Here is a 16,448-nt window from a genome sequence, read left to right as displayed (position 1 = left end):
TAGTACATAAAGAACATATAGTATGTATCTAGTACATATAGTACATATCTAGAACATATAGAACATGTCTACAACATATAGTACATATCTAGTACATGTAGTATATATCTAGTACATATAGTACATGTCTAGTACATAAAGCACATATAGTATGTATCTAGTACATATAGAACATGTCTACTACATATAGTACAGCCTTCCCTGTAGCTCAGTTGGTAGAGCATGGTGTTTGCAACACCAGGGTTGTGGGTTCGATTCCCACGGGGGGCCAGCACAGAAAAAAAAAAAAAATGTATGAAATTGTATGAAATGTATGCATTCACTACTGTAAGTCGCTCTGGATAAGAGCGTCTGCTAAATGACTAAAATGTAAATGTAAAAATGTACATATCCAGTACATGTAGTATATATCTAGTACATGTCTAGTACATATAGAACATATAGTACATATCTAGTACATGTAGTACATGTCTAGTACATATAGAACATATAGTACATGTCTAGTACATATAGTACATGTCTAGTACATATAGTACATGTCTAGTACATATAGTACATGTCTAGTACATATAGAACATATAGTACATATCTAGTGCATATAGTACATGTCCAGTACATGTCTAGTACATATCTAGTACATATCTAGTACATATCTAGTACATGTAGTACATATCTAGTACATGTAGTACATGTCCAGTACATATAGTACATGTCCAGTACATATAGTACATGTCCAGTACATATAGTACTTGTCTAGTACATATAGTACATATCTAGTACATGTAGTATATATCAAGTACATATAGAACATATAGTACATATCTAGTCTATGTAGTACATATAGTACATGTCTAGTACATACAGAACATATAGTACATATCTAGTGCATATAGTACATGTCCAGTACATATAGTACATGTCTAGTACATATCTAGTACATATAGTACATATCTAGTACATGTAGTATATGTCTAGTACATATAGTACATATCTAGTACATGTAGTACATGTCTAGTACATATAGTACATATCTAGTACATAGTACATATCTAGTTCATATATTACATATCTACTTCATATAGTTCATATCGTACATATCTATTACATATAGGACATATCTAGTACATAGTACATATAGTTCATATCTAGTACATATAGTACATATCTAGTACATAGTACATATCTAGTACATATATTGTACATATCTAGTTCATATAGTTGTCAAAGGAATTTTTCTATCCAATGATAAAAATTAACAATCAATAAGCCTTGACTAATTCCCAAGGTTTGTAAGACAATGGGGTTAATAATTAGGCAAGGACTCAGCTTTCTGCAAAATGTTCGTACGGTTTATTCAGAGAACGTTCTGCCCAACATTAACAAAGATGTTCATTTTATCCTCTCTCTCCGCTTACGCACACACCTCCACACCAACAGTAGATAACCTACGCACACACATACACACAAACAGTAGGTGAACAGTATCTCTCCCTTGACTTCCCACCACTGTTAATCACTATCCAGCGCTGTCTGTTCCTTTCCCCCCGAGATTAGGAGAACCTTGAAGGCTACTCCCTGTCTCTACACACACACATGTCTACGGTTCCCTTAGGCCCACTAATCACACACACACATTTCTCTCCCTTCCGGGCCTCTACTAGACCTTATGGAACTAACATTCAGTACTTTAATTATTCATTACCCATGCTACATAACTACTAATTAATAATGGATTATTGATTCATTTACCTTTATTAGATAATTCTCTTATCAATAGTACATATCTAGTACATAGTACACATCTAGAACATATAGTACATATCTAGTACATATAGTTCATGTCTAGTACATATAGTACATATCTAGTACATAGTACATATCTAGTACGTATCTTGTTCATATAGTACATATCTATTTCATATTGTACATATAGTATATATCTAGTACATATAGTACATGTCTAGTATATATAGTACATGTCTAGTACATATAGTGCATATCTAGCACATATACTACATGTCTAGTACATATAGTACATATCTAGTACATAGTACATATCTAGTACATAGTACATATCTAGTACGTATCTTGTTCATATAGTACATATCTATTTCATATTGTACATATATAGTACATATAGTACATGTCTAGTATATATAGTACATGTCTAGTATATATAGTACATGTGTTGAAGACAATACACACATACTGTACAGTGCATTTGGAAAGTATTTAGGCTCCTTCACTTTTTCCACATTTTGCTACGTTACAGCCTCATTCTGAAATGGATTAAATAGTTTTTTTCCCCCTCATAAATCTACACAAAATACCCCTTCATGACAAAGCAAAAACTGTTCTTTAGAAATGTTTGCTAATTTAAAAATAAAAAACGGAAATATTACATTTACATAAGTATTCCTTGAGTATGACTCTACAAGCTTGGCACACCTCTATTTGGGGAGTTTCTCCCATTCTTCTCTGCAGATCCTCTCAAGCTCTGTCAGGTTGGATGGGGAGTGTCGCTGCACAGCTATTTTCAGGTCTCTCCAGAGATGTTCGATCGGGTTCAAGTCCAGGCTGGCCGACTCAAGGGCATTCAGAGACTTGTTCCGAAGCCACTCCTGCATTGTCTTGGCTGTGTGCTTAAGGTCGCTGCCTGTTGGAAGGTGAACCTTCGCCCCAGTCTGAGGTCCTGTGCACTCTGGAGCAGGTTTTCATCAAGGATCTCTCTGTACTTTGCTCTGTTCATGTTTGCCTTGATCCTGACTAGCCTCCCAATGCCTGCCGTTGAAAAACATCCCCACAGCATGATGATGCCACTACTATCGTTCACCGTGGGGATGGTGCCAGGTTTCCTCCAGACTTGACACTTGGCATTCAGGCCAAAGAGTTGAATCTTGATTTCATCAGACCAGAGAATACAAGCGGGCTGTCATGGCCACTCTACTATAAAGGTCTGATTGGTGGAGTGCTGCAGAGATGGTTGTCCTCCTGGAAGGTTCTCCCATCTCCACAGAGGAACTCTGGAGCTCTGTCAGAGTGACCATCGGGTTCTTGGTCACCTCCCTGATTACTCAGTTTGGCTGGGCGGCGAGCTCTAGGAAGAGTCTTGGTGGTTCCAAACTTCTTCCATTTAAGATTGATGGAGGCCACTGTGTTCTTGGTGACCTTCAATGCTGCGGACATTTTTTGGTACCCTTCCCCAGATCTGTGCTTCGACACAATCCTGTCTTGGAGCTCTATGGACAATTCCTTCAACCTCATGGCTTGGTTTTTGCTCTGACATGCACTGTCAACTGTGGGACCTTATATAGACAGGTGTGTGCCTTTCCAAATCACGTCCAATCAATTGATTTACCACAGGTGGACTCCAATCAAGTTGTAGAAACATCTCAAGGATGATCAATGGAAACAGGATGCACCAATTTTCAAATCTCATGTAAAAGGGGCTGAATAATTATGTAAATAAGGTATTTATGTTTTCTAATTTTAATAAATGTGCAAACATTTCTAAAAACCTGTTTTCGCTTTGTAACTACAGGGTATTGAGTCATTGTGGGGTATTGAGTCATTATGGGGTATTGAGTCATTATGGGGTATTGAGTCATTATGGGGTATTGAGTCATTATGGGGTATTGAGTCATTGTGGTGTATTGTGTCATTATGGTGTATTGAGTCATTGTGGGGTATTGAGTCATTGTGGAGTATTGAGTCATTGTGGAGTATTTTGTTATTATGGGGTATTGTGTCATTGTGGGGTATTGAGTCATTATGATGTGTTGTGTCATTATGGAGTATTGAGTCATTATGGGGTATTGAGTCTTATGGGGTGTTGTGTCAATATGGAGTAGTGAGTCACTGTGGGGTATTATGTCATTATGGGGTATTGTGTCATTATGGAGTATTGTGTAATTATGGAGTATTGTGTAATTGTGGGGTATTGAGTTATGGGGTATTGAGTCATTGTGGGGTATTGAGTCATTATGGAGTATTTTGTCATTATGGGGTATTTTGTCATTATGGAGTATTGAGTCATTATGGGGTATTGTGGGGTATTGTGTCATTATGGAGTGTTGAGGCATTATGGGGTATTGAGTCATTGTGGGGTATTGTGTCATTATGGAGTGTTGAGTCATTGAGGTATTGTGTCATTATATGGTATTGTGTCATTATGGGGTATTGTGTCATTGTGGGGTATTGAGTCATTGTGGAGTATTTTGTCATTATGGGGTATTGAGTCAATATGGGGTATTGAGTCATTATGGGGTATTGTGTCATTATTGAGTATTGAGTCATTATGGGGTATTGAGTCATTATGGGGTATTGTGTCGTTATGGGGTATTGAGTCATTATGGGGTATTGAGTCATTATGGGGTATTGAGTCATTATGGGGTATTGTGTCATTATGGGGTATTGTGTCATTATGGAGTATTCATTATGGGGTGTTTTGTCATTATGGAGTATTGAGTCATTATGGGGTATTGTGTCATTATGGGTTATTGAGTCATTATGGGGTATTGAGTCATTATGGGGTATTGTGTCATATTGAGTCTTTATGGGGTATTGTGTCATATTGAGTCATTATGGGGTATTGAGTCATTATGGGGTATTGAGTCATTATGGGGTATTGAGTCATTATGGGTTATTGAGTCATTATGGGGTATTGAGTCTTTATGGGGTATTGTGTCATATTGAGTCATTATGGGGTATTGAGTCATTATGGGGTGTTGAGTCATTATGGGGTTTTGTGTCATTATTGAGTATTAAGTCATTATGGGGTATTGTGTCATTATTAAGTATTAAGTCATTATGGGGTATTGTGTCATATTGAGTCATTGTGGGGTATTGAGTCATTATGGGGTGTTGAGTCATTATGGGGTGTTGAGTCATTATGGGGTTTTGTGTCATTATTGAGTATTAAGTCATTATGGGGTATTGTGTCATTATTAAGTATTAAGTCATTATGGGGTATTGTGTCATATTGAGTAATTGTGGGGTATTGAGTCGTTATGGGGTATTGAGTCATTATGGGGTATTGAGTCATTATTGAGTATTGAGTCATTATGGGGTATTGAGTCATTATGTGGTATTGTGTCATTGAGTATTAAGGCATTATGGGGTATTGTGTCATTATGGGGTATTGAGTCATTATGGGGTATTGAGTCATTATGTGGTATTGTGTCATTGAGTATTAAGGCATTATGGGGTATTGTGTCATTATGGGGTATTGTGTCATTGTGGGGTATTGTGTCATTATGGGGTATTGTGTCATTATGGGGTATTGAGTCGTTATGGGGTGTTGTGTCATTATGGGGTGTTGTGTCATTATGGGGTATTGAGTCGTTATGGGGTATTGTGTCATTATGGGGTATTGAGTCATTATGTGGTATTGTGTCATTGAGTATTAAGTCATTATGGGGTATTGTGTCATTATGGGGTATTGTTGTGTCATTATGGGGTATTGTGTCATTATTGAGTATTAAGTCATTATGGGGTATTGTGTCATATTGAGTCATTGTGTGGTATTGAGTCGTTATGGGGTATTGAGTCATTATGGGGTGTTGTATGTAGATTGATGAGGATTTTTTTAAAGTAATTTTATTTTAGAATTTACATTTCTTTACTTTTCTTTAACTAGGCAGGTCAGTTAAAAACAAATTATTATTTTCAGTGACAGCCTAGGAACTGCCTTGTTCAGGGGCAGAACTACAGATTTTTACCTTGTCAGCTCGCGGATTCGATCTTGCAACTTTTCGGTTACAAGTCCAACGCTCTAACCACTAGACTGCCTGCCTAATAAGGCTGTAACGTAACAAAATGTGTTAAAGGGGAAGGGGTCTGAATGCTTTCCAAACGCACTGTATATTAAGGTTCAAGAGTCATCTCTGCTGAAGGTCAGAGGTCATATGGAACATAAGTTCCACGTGGAAATCTCAGTCAAATTAACTATTGTGAGAAAGGTCACACACAGTCTTTTTTCCCCATCCACATTTTCTCTTTCTGTCTGGGTACCGAAAGTTAATTTGTCCTCACATAGAAAATGAAAAGGTCCCATTGTAGAGTTGTATTAGCTGTTGGAGCCTGGAGGTCAGGCTGAGTTAATTATGTTAAGCTTTGGTGTCAGGTTTGGGTTGTTAAACGGCTCACCATTTACCTGACATGAACGAGAAGACTGGCTTCAGATGGTCATGTGGATGGAGAACCCATGGCCAGGGTTCTACAGGGTTCCCCCAAGGTTCTGCTACAACTTCAGTTGGTTGAACGATTGCTAGTGTTTTAGAGGGAGCTGGGGAAGCAACTCTTTCTTTCTTCTCAGGTTGTACGCTGGATGACTGGTTCTTAACTCTCTCTCTCTCTCTCTCTCTCTCTCTCTCTCTCTCTCTCTCTCTCTCTCTCTCTCTCTCTCTCTCTCTCTGTCTCTCTCTCTCTCTGTCTCTCTCTCTCTCTCTCTCTCTGTCTCTGTCTCCCTCTGTCTCTCTCTCTGTCTCCCTCTGTCTCTCTCCCTCTCTCTCTCCCTCTCTCTCTCTCTCTAACAGCTCCTGTAGAACCCCTACTCTGTAAGTTTGCAGATGGAGGACAGAAGAAGAGGCTGAACCAGAACAAGTACCCCCAAAACGGACAACCATGGACCAGAGATGGAGAGGTGAAATGCAACCTTATCATACCCATACCATAACCTTATCATACCCATACCATAACCTTATCATACCCATACCATAACCATACCATAACCATGGACCAGAGATGGAGAGGTGAAATGCAACCTTATCATACCCATACCATAACCTTATCATACCCATACCATAACCATACCATAACCATGGACCAGAGATGGAGAGGTGAAATGCAACCTTATCATACCCATACCATAACCTTATCATACCCATACCATAACCATACCATAACCATGGACCAGAGATGGAGAGGTGAAATGCAACCTTATCATACCCATACCATAACCTTATCATACCCATACCATAACCATACCATAACCATGGACCAGAGATGGAGAGGTGACATGCAACCTTATCATACCCATACCATAACCTTATCATACCCATACCATAACCATACCATAACCATGGACCAGAGATGGAGAGGTGAAATGCAACCTTATCATAACCATACCATAACCTTATCATACCCATACCATAACCATACCATAACCATGGACCAGAGATGGAGAGGTGAAATGCAACCTTATCATACCCATACCATAACCTTATCATACCCATACCATAACCATACCATAACCATGGACCAGAGATGGAGAGGTGAAATGCAACCTTATCATAACCATACCATAACCTTATCATACCCATACCATAACCATGGACCAGAGATGGAGAGGTGAAATGCAACCTTATCATACCCATACCATAACCTTATCATACCCATACCATAACCATACCATAACCATGGACCAGAGATGGAGAGGTGAAATGCAACCCTATCATACCCATACCATAACCTTATCATACCCATACCATAACCATACCATAACCATGGACCAGAGATGGAGAGGTGAAATGCAACCTTATCATACCCATACCATAACCATACCATAACCATGGACCAGAGATGGAGAGGTGAAATGCAACCTTATCATACCCATACCATAACCTTATCATACCCATACCATAACCATACCATAACCATGGACCAGAGATGGAGAGGTGAAATGCAACCTTATCATACCCATACCATAACCTTATCATACCCATACCATAACCATACCATAACCATGGACCAGAGATGGAGAGGTGAAATGCAACCTTATCATACCCATACCATAACCTTATCATACCCATACCATAACCATACCATAACCATGGACCAGAGATGGAGAGGTGAAATGCAACCTTATCATACCCATACCATAACCATACCATAACCATGGACCAGAGATGGAGAGGTGAAATGCAACCTTATCATACCCATACCATAACCTTATCATACCCATACCATAACCATACCATAACCATGGACCAGAGATGGAGAGGTGAAATGCAACCTTATCATACCCATACCATAACCTTATCATACCCATACCATAACCATGGACCAGAGATGGAGAGGTGAAATGCAACCTTATCATACCCATACCATAACCTTATCATACCCATACCATAACCTTATCATACCCATACCATAACCATACCATAACCATGGACCAGAGATGGAGAGGTGAAATGCAACCTTATCATACCCATACCATAACCTTATCATACCCATACCATAACCATACCATAACCATGGACCAGAGATGGAGAGGTGAAATGCAACCTTATCATACCCATACCATAACCTTATCATACCCATACCATAACCATACCATAACCATGGACCAGAGATGGAGAGGTGAAATGCAACCTTATCATACCCATACCATAACCTTATCATACCCATACCATAACCATACCATAACCATGGACCAGAGATGGAGAGGTGAAATGCAACCTTATCATACCCATACCATAACCTTATCATAACCATACCATAACCATGGACCAGAGATGGAGAGGTGAAATGCAACCTTATCATACCCATACCATAACCTTATCATACCCATACCATAACCTTATCATACCCATACCATAACCTTATCATACCCATACCATAACCTTATCATAACCATACCATAACCTTATCATACCCATACCATAACCTTATCATAACCATACCATAACCTTATCATACCCATACCATAACCTTATCATACCATAACCTTATCATAACCCTACCATAACCTTATCATACCCATTCCATAACCTTATCATAACCATACCATAACCTTATCATAACCATACCATAACCTTATCATACCCATACCATAACCTTATCATAACCCTACCATAACCTTATCATACCCATACCATAACCTTATCATAACCATACCATAACCTTATCATAACCATACCATAACCTTATCATACCCATACCATAACCTTATCATAACCCTACCATAACCTTATCATAACCATACCATAACCTTACCATCAAATCAAATCAAATCAAATCAAATGTATTTATATAGCCCTTCGTACATCAGCTGATATTCTCAAAGTGCTGTACAGAAACCCAGCCTAAAACCCCAAACAGCAAGCAAAGCATGTGAAAGAAGTACAGTGGCTAGGAAAAACTCCCTAGGAAAAACTCCCTAGAAAGGCCAAAAACCTAGGAAGAAACCTAGAGAGGAACCAGGCTATGAGGGGTGGCCAGTCCTCTTCTGGCTGTGCAGGGTGGATATTATAACAGAACATGGTCAAGATGTTAAAATGTTAAAATGTTCATAAATGACCAGCATGGTCAAATAATAATAATCATAGTAGTTGTCGAGGGTGCAACAAGCACGTCCGGTGAACAGGTCAGGGTTCCATAGCCGCAGGCAGAACAGTTGAAACTGGAGCAGCAGCACGGCCAGGTGGACTGGGGACAGCAAGGAGTCATCATACCAGGTAGTCCTGAGGCATGGTCCTAGGGCTCAGGTCCTCCGAGAGAAAGACAGAAAGAGGGAAAGAGAGAATTAGAGAGAGCATGTTTAAATACACACAGGACACCGGATAAGACAAGAGAAATACTCCAGATGTAACAGACTGACCCTAGCCCCCCGACACATAAACTACTGCAGCATAAATACTGGAGGCTGAGACAGGAGGGATCAGAAGACACTGTGGCCCCATCCGATGATACCCCTGGACAGGGCCAAACAGGCAGGATATAACCCCACCCACTTTGCCAAAGCACAGCCCCCACACCACTAGAGGGATGTCTCCAACCACCAACTTACCGTCCTAAGACAAGGCCGAGTATAGCCCACAACGATCTCCGCCATGGCACAACCCAAGGGGGGGGGGGCCAACCCAGACAGGAAGACCACGTCAGTGACTCAACCCACTCAAGTGACGCACCCCTCCCATGGACGGCATGGAAGAACACCAGTAGGCCAGTGACTCAGCCCCTGTAAAAGGGTTAGAGGCAGAGAATCCCAGTGGAAAGAGGGGAACCGGCAAGGCAGAGACAGCAAGGGCGGTTCGTTGCTCCAGCCTTTCCGTTCACCTTCACACTCCTGGGCCAGACTATACTTAATCATAGGACCTACTGAAGAGATAAGTCTTCAGTAAAGACTTAAAGGTTGAGACTGAGTCTGCGTCTCTCACATTGGTAGGCAGACCATTCCATAAAAATGGAGCTCTATAGGAGAAAGCCCTACCTCCAGCCGTTTGCTTAGAAATTCTAGGGACAATTAGGAGGCCTGCGTCTTGTGACCGTAGCGTACGTGTAGGTATGTACGGCAGGACCAAATCGGAAAGATAGGTAGGAGCAAGCCCATGTAATGCTTTGTAGGTAACCATAACCATACCATAACCTTATCATAACCCTACCATAACCTTATCATAACCATACCATAACCTTATCATAACCCTACCGTAACCTTATCATAACCATACCATAACCTTATCATAACCCTACCGTAACCTTATCATAACCATACCATAACCTTATCATAAACCTACCATAACCTTATCATAACCATACCATAACCTTATCATAACCATACCATAACCTTATCATAACCCTACCGTAACCTTATCATAACATACCATAACCTTATCATAACCCTACCGTAACCTTATCATAACCATACCATAACCTTATCATAACCCTACCGTAACCTTATCATAACCATACCATAACCTTATCATAACCCTACCGTAACCTTATCATAACCATACCATCACACTCTTTCAACATTTATCAGCATCCTCTTTGCTCCGATTCAAATGAGGTGCAACACACTGCAACAATGTGAAAGATGAAACAACAGCATCCACAACAATAACAGGATGCAAAGCTGCAGTCTGTTCATGTTGAAGTTCTCTGTCTCTACCTTCTCCTCTCCTTACCCCAATGTGCCTGGCCCTCCTCCTCCTCCTCCTCCTCCTCCTCCTCTCTGGGCAGTACCAGGCTGGCATGACGTACCAGCCAGGGAATTCTCCCTCTGCCCCCCCATCCAATAGAGGACAAAACAATATGAGTCAGTGTTCATTCATTTAGCCAGCTTAGTGTTGTCAACATGAGATACAACTCCTGTAACTCTGTAAATACCATACAGCTCCTGTAACTCTGTAAATACCATACAGCTCCTGTAACTCTATAAATACCATACAGCTCCTGTAACTCTGTAAATACCATACAGCTCCTGTAACTCTATAAATACCATACAGCTTCTGTAACTCTGTAAATACCATACAGCTCCTGTAACTCTATAAATACCATACAGCTCCTGTAACTCTATAAATACCATGCAGCTCCTGTAACTCTATAAATACCATACAGCTCCTGTAACTCTGTAAATACCATACAGCTCCTGTAACTCTGTAAATACCATACAGCTCCTGTAACTCTGTAAATACCATACAGCTCCTGTAACTCTGTAAATACCATACAGCTCCTGTAACTCTGTAAATACCATACAGCTCCTGTAACTCTATAAATACCATACAGCTCCTGTAACTCTGTAAATACCATACAGCTCCTGTAACTCTATAAATACCATACAGCTCCTGTAACTCTGTAAATACCATACAGCTCCTGTAACTCTGTAAATACCATACAGCTCCTGTAACTCTATAAATACCATACAGCTCCTGTAACTCTGTAAATACCATACAGCTCCTGTAACTCTATAAATACCATACAGCTCCTGTAACTCTGTAAATACCATACAGCTCCTGTAACTCTGTAAATACCATACAGCTCCTGTAACTCTGTAAATACCATACAGCTCCTGTAACTCTATAAATACCATACAGCTCCTGTAACTCTATAAATACCATACAGCTCCTGCAGTATCAGATCAACAGCTGTGTTGTCACAACAGTAGAGCTCTCAGCGGTCATACATCAATGTGTGGGAGACACATAGTGACAATCTATTGTTCTGTATTAATGGTTCTCACAGTCCTTTGTTTGTTTTTTGGATGAACTATCAATAACTGTTTCTCTTTCCTTTCAGAGTGGCATGACGTTGACATATGATCCCACTGCAATGCATAATGGGTAAGAACTTCCTGTTGTTTAACTTGTTTGTCACTTATATTTCTCCTCCATGTTTTGAAATGCTCCTGGTCCCCCCCCCCCCCCCCAAAACATTCACACAGTTTCACACGTCTACATCAGTGTCCTCCTCATACACTCTGTCACAGTCTAAACAGACAGGAAGTGGATGTCTGTGTCAGTTACACTGCAGCTGTAAGACTTTCATCAGATCAGCGTTCTGTTCCCATGCTGAATGAGATGTGCATGGTTAAGGGAAATCACATCCCTCTGCTAGTCTGTATACCTGGCATGTGTCCCAAATGGCACCCAATTATGTTATAGTGCACTACATTTGACCAGGGCCCATAGGGAATAGGGTGCCATTTGGGACACAACCCAGCTCTGTTTTCCTGCCGGGGCTGCCAGCAGAACTGCCTGTCTGACTGTGATCCACAATCTCTCCTGGGAATCTCTCTCTCTCCCAATCCATTTATCTCTCTCTCTGGTTCTCTATCTCTCTTTTTATCTCTCTCTTTATCTCTCTCTCTTTATCTCTCTCCCTCCATTTATCTCTCTCTCTCATCCTTACTCTCTCTCTCTCCCAATCTGTCTGTCTGTCTGTCTGTCTGTCTGTCTGTCTGTCTGTCTGTCTGTCTGTCTGTCTGTCTGTCTGTCTGTCTGTCTGTCTGTCTGTCTGTCTGTCTGTCTGTCTGTCTGTCTCTCTGTCTGTCTGTCTGTCTGTCTGGTGTTTATTTAACCTCTGTATTGTCCTTAACCTCTTCAAGGTTATAAAACAGAGTTCCAGAGAGACTATTAAATTAAATTAGTATGAAACGCTAAATCCACTAATTAGAGGAGAAGAAAGCGAGGGATGGAGTGTAGGAGAAGAGAGAGGGAGGGGATGGAGTGTAGGAGAAGAGAGAGGGAGGGGATGGAGTGTAGGAGAAGAGAGAGGGAGGGGATGGGGTGTAGGAGAAGAGAGAGGGAGGGGGTGGAGTGTAGGAGAAGAGAGAGGGGGGATGGGGTGTAGGAGAAGAGAGAGGGAGGGAGGGGGTGTAGGAGAAGAGAGAGGGAGGGGATGGGGTGTAGGAGAAGAGAGAGGGGGGATGGGGTGGGGTGTAGGAGAAGAGAGAGGGGGGATGGGGTGTAGGAGAAGAGAGAGGGGGGATGGGGTGTAGGAGAAGAGAGAGGGAGGGGATGGGGTGTAGGAGAAGAGAGAGGGAGGGATGGGGTGTAGGAGAAGAGAGAGGGGGGATGGGGTGTAGGAGAAGAGAGAGGGAGGGGATGGAGTGTAGGAGAAGAGAGAGGGAGGGGGTGGGGTGTAGGAGAAGAGAGAGGGAGGGGGTGGGGTGTAGGAGAAGAGAGAGGGAGGGGGTGGGGTGTAGGAGAAGAGAGAGGGAGGGGATGGAGTGTAGGAGAAGAGAGAGGGGGGATGGGGTGTAGGAGAAGAGAGAGGGGGGATGGGGTGTAGGAGAAGAGAGAGGGAGGGGGTGGGGTGTAGGAGAAGAGAGAGGGAGGGGGTGGGGTGTAGGAGAAGAGAGAGGGAGGGGATGGGGTGTAGGAGAAGAGAGAGGGAGGGGGATGGGGTGTAGGAGAAGAGAGAGGGAGGGGATGGGGTGTAGGAGAAGAGAGAGGGAGGGGGTGGGGTGTAGGAGAAGAGAGAGGGAGGGGGTGGGGTGTAGGAGAAGAGAGAGGGAGGGGATGGGGTGTAGGAGAAGAGAGAGGGAGGGGATGGAGTGTAGGAGAAGAGAGAGGGAGGGGATGGAGTGTAGGAGAAGAGAGAGGGAGGGGATGGGGTGTAGGAGAAGAGAGAGGGAGGGGATGGAGTGTAGGAGAAGAGAGAGGGAGGGGATGGGGTGTAGGAGAAGAGAGAGGGAGGGGATGGGGTGTAGGAGAAGAGAGAGGGAGGGGGTGGGGTGTAGGAGAAGAGAGAGGGAGGGGATGGGGTGTAGGAGAAGAGAGAGGGGGGATGGGGTGTAGGAGAAGAGAGAGGGGGGATGGGTGGGGTGTAGGAGAAGAGAGAGGGAGGGGATGGAGTGTAGGAGAAGAGAGAGGGAGGGGATGGTGTGTAGGAGAAGAGAGAGGGAGGGGATGGGGTGTAGGAGAAGAGAGAGGGAGGGGGGGATGGGGTGTAGGAGAAGAGAGAGGGAGGGGATGGGGTGTAGGAGAAGAGAGAGGGAGGGGATGGGGTGTAGGAGAAGAGAGAGGGAGGGGATGGGGTGTAGGAGAAGAGAGAGGGAGGGGGGATGGGGTGTAGGAGAAGAGAGAGGGAGGGGATGGGGTGTAGGAGAAGAGAGAGGGAGGGGGGATGGGGTGTAGGAGAAGAGAGAGGGAGGGGATGGGGTGTAGGAGAAGAGAGAGGGAGGGGATGGGGTGTAGGAGAAGAGAGAGGGAGGGGATGGGGTGTAGGAGAAGAGAGAGGGGGGATGGGGTGTAGGAGAAGAGAGAGGGGGGATGGGGTGTAGGAGAAGAGAGAGGGAGGGGATGGGGTGTAGGAGAAGAGAGAGGGGGATGGGGTGTAGGAGAAGAGAGAGGGGGGATGGGGTGTAGGAGAAGAGAGAGGGAGGGGATGGAGTGTAGGAGAAGAGAGAGGGAGGGGTGGGGTGTAGGAGAAGAGAGAGGGAGGGGGTGGGGTGAGGAGAAGAGAGGGGAGGGGGTGGGGTGTAGGAGAAGAGAGAGGGAGGGAGGGGGTGGGGTGTAGGAGAAGAGGGAGGGAGGGGATGGAGTGTAGGAGAAGAGAGAGGGGAGGGGATGGAGTGTAGGAGAAGAGAGAGGGATGGAGTGGAGGTGAGAGAGAGGGAGGGGATGAAGTGAGGAGAAGAGAGAGGGAGGGGATGGGGTGTAGGAGAGAGAGAGAGGGAGGGGGTGGGGTGTAGGAGAAGAGAGAGGGGAGGGGGTGGGGTGTAGGAGAAGAGAGAGGGAGGGGGTGGGGTGTAGGAGAAGAGAGAGGGAGGGGATGGGGTTTAGGAGAAGAGAGAGGGAGGGGTGGGGTGTAGGAGAAGAGAGAGGGAGGGGGTGGGGTGTAGGAGAAGAGAGAGGGAGGGGATGGGGTGTAGGAGAAGAGAGAGGGAGGGGATGGAGTGTAGGAGAAGAGAGAGGGAGGGGATGGGGTGTAGGAGAAGAGAGAGGAGGGGGGGATGGAGTGTAGGAGAAGAGAGAGGGAGGGGGGGATGGGGTGTAGGAGAAGAGAGAGGGAGGGATGGGGTGTAGGAGAAGAGAGAGGGGGGATGGGGTGTAGGAGAAGAGAGAGGGAGGGGATGGAGTGTAGGAGAAGAGAGAGGGAGGGGTGGGGTGTAGGAGAAGAGAGAGGGAGGGGATGGGGTGTAGGAGAAGAGAGAGGGAGGGGGTGAGGTGTAGGAGAAGAGAGAGGGAGGGGATGGAGTGTAGGAGAAGAGAGAGAGAGGGGATGGGGTGTAGGAGAAGAGAGAGGGAGGGGATGGAGTGTAGGAGAAGAGAGGGGGGGATGGAGTGTAGGAGAAGAGAGAGGGAGGGGATGGAGTGTAGGAGAAGAGAGAGGGAGGGGGTGGGGTGTAGGAGAAGAGAGAGGGAGGGGTGGGGTGTAGGAGAAGAGAGAGGGAGGGGGTGGGGTGTAGGAGAAGAGAGAGGGAGGGGATGGGGTGTAGGAGAAGAGAGAGGGGGATGGGGTGTAGGAGAGAGAGAGGGAGGGGATGGGGTGTAGGAGAAGAGAGAGGGAGGGGATGAAGTGTAGGAGAAGAGAGAGGGAGGGGATGGAGTGTAGGAGAAGAGAGAGGGAGGGGATGGAGTGTAGGAGAAGAGAGAGGGAGGGGATGGGGTGTAGGAGAAGAGAGAGGGAGGGGTGGGGGTGTAGGAGAAGAGAGAGAGGGAGGGGGGTGGGGTGTAGGAGAAGAGAGAGGGAGGGGATGGGGTTGTAGGAGAAGAGAGAGGGGGGGATGGGGTGTAGGAGAAAGAGAGAGAGGGAGGGGATGGGGGTGTAGGAGAAGAGAGAGGGAGGGGATGGAGTGTAGGAGAAGAGAGAGGGAGGGGATGGGGTGGGGTGTAGGAGAAGAGAGAGGGAGGGGGTGGGGTGTAGGAGAAGAGAGAGAGGGAGGGGTGGGGTGTAGGAGAAGAGTGAGGGGAGGGGTTGGAGTGTAGGAGGAGAGAGAGGGAGGGGTTGGGGTGTGGGGTGTAGGAGAGAGAGGGAGGGGGTGGTGGGGTGTAGGAGAAGAGAGTGGGAGGGGGTGGGGTGTAGGAGAGAGAGAGGGAGGGGATGGGGTGTAGGAGAAGAGAGCGGGAGGGGATGGAGTGTAGGAGAAGAGAGAGGGATGGGGTGGGGTGTAGGAGAAGAGAGAGGGAGGGGATGGAGTGTAGGAGAAGAGAGAGGGAGGGGCTGGGGTGTCGGAGCAGCGCGCGGGAGGGGCATGGGGTGTCGGAGCAGCGCGCGGGCGG

General features: G+C 44.7%; 1 protein-coding gene across 1 annotated transcript in view; it reads left to right on the top strand.

Moving 5' to 3' along the window:
* LOC106606141 (RNA-binding motif, single-stranded-interacting protein 3) overlaps nt 1–16,448 on the top strand; it is a 112,501-nt gene that overhangs the window by 62,781 nt on the left and 33,272 nt on the right. Inside the window, exons 5-6 of the mRNA XM_082974962.1 lie at nt 6,537–6,643; nt 12,019–12,062. Of these exons, the coding sequence (XP_082831088.1) occupies nt 6,537–6,643; nt 12,019–12,062 (151 nt within the window). The remainder of the gene's footprint in view (nt 1–6,536; nt 6,644–12,018; nt 12,063–16,448) is intronic.

This window comes from Salmo salar, chromosome 05 (assembly GCF_965601325.2).
Source record: "Salmo salar chromosome 05, fSalSal1, whole genome shotgun sequence".
Lineage (NCBI taxonomy): Eukaryota > Metazoa > Chordata > Actinopteri > Salmoniformes > Salmonidae > Salmo > Salmo salar.
The sequence above is the reverse complement of the archived record's forward strand: the minus strand, read 5'-3'. Positions and strand labels throughout refer to the sequence as shown.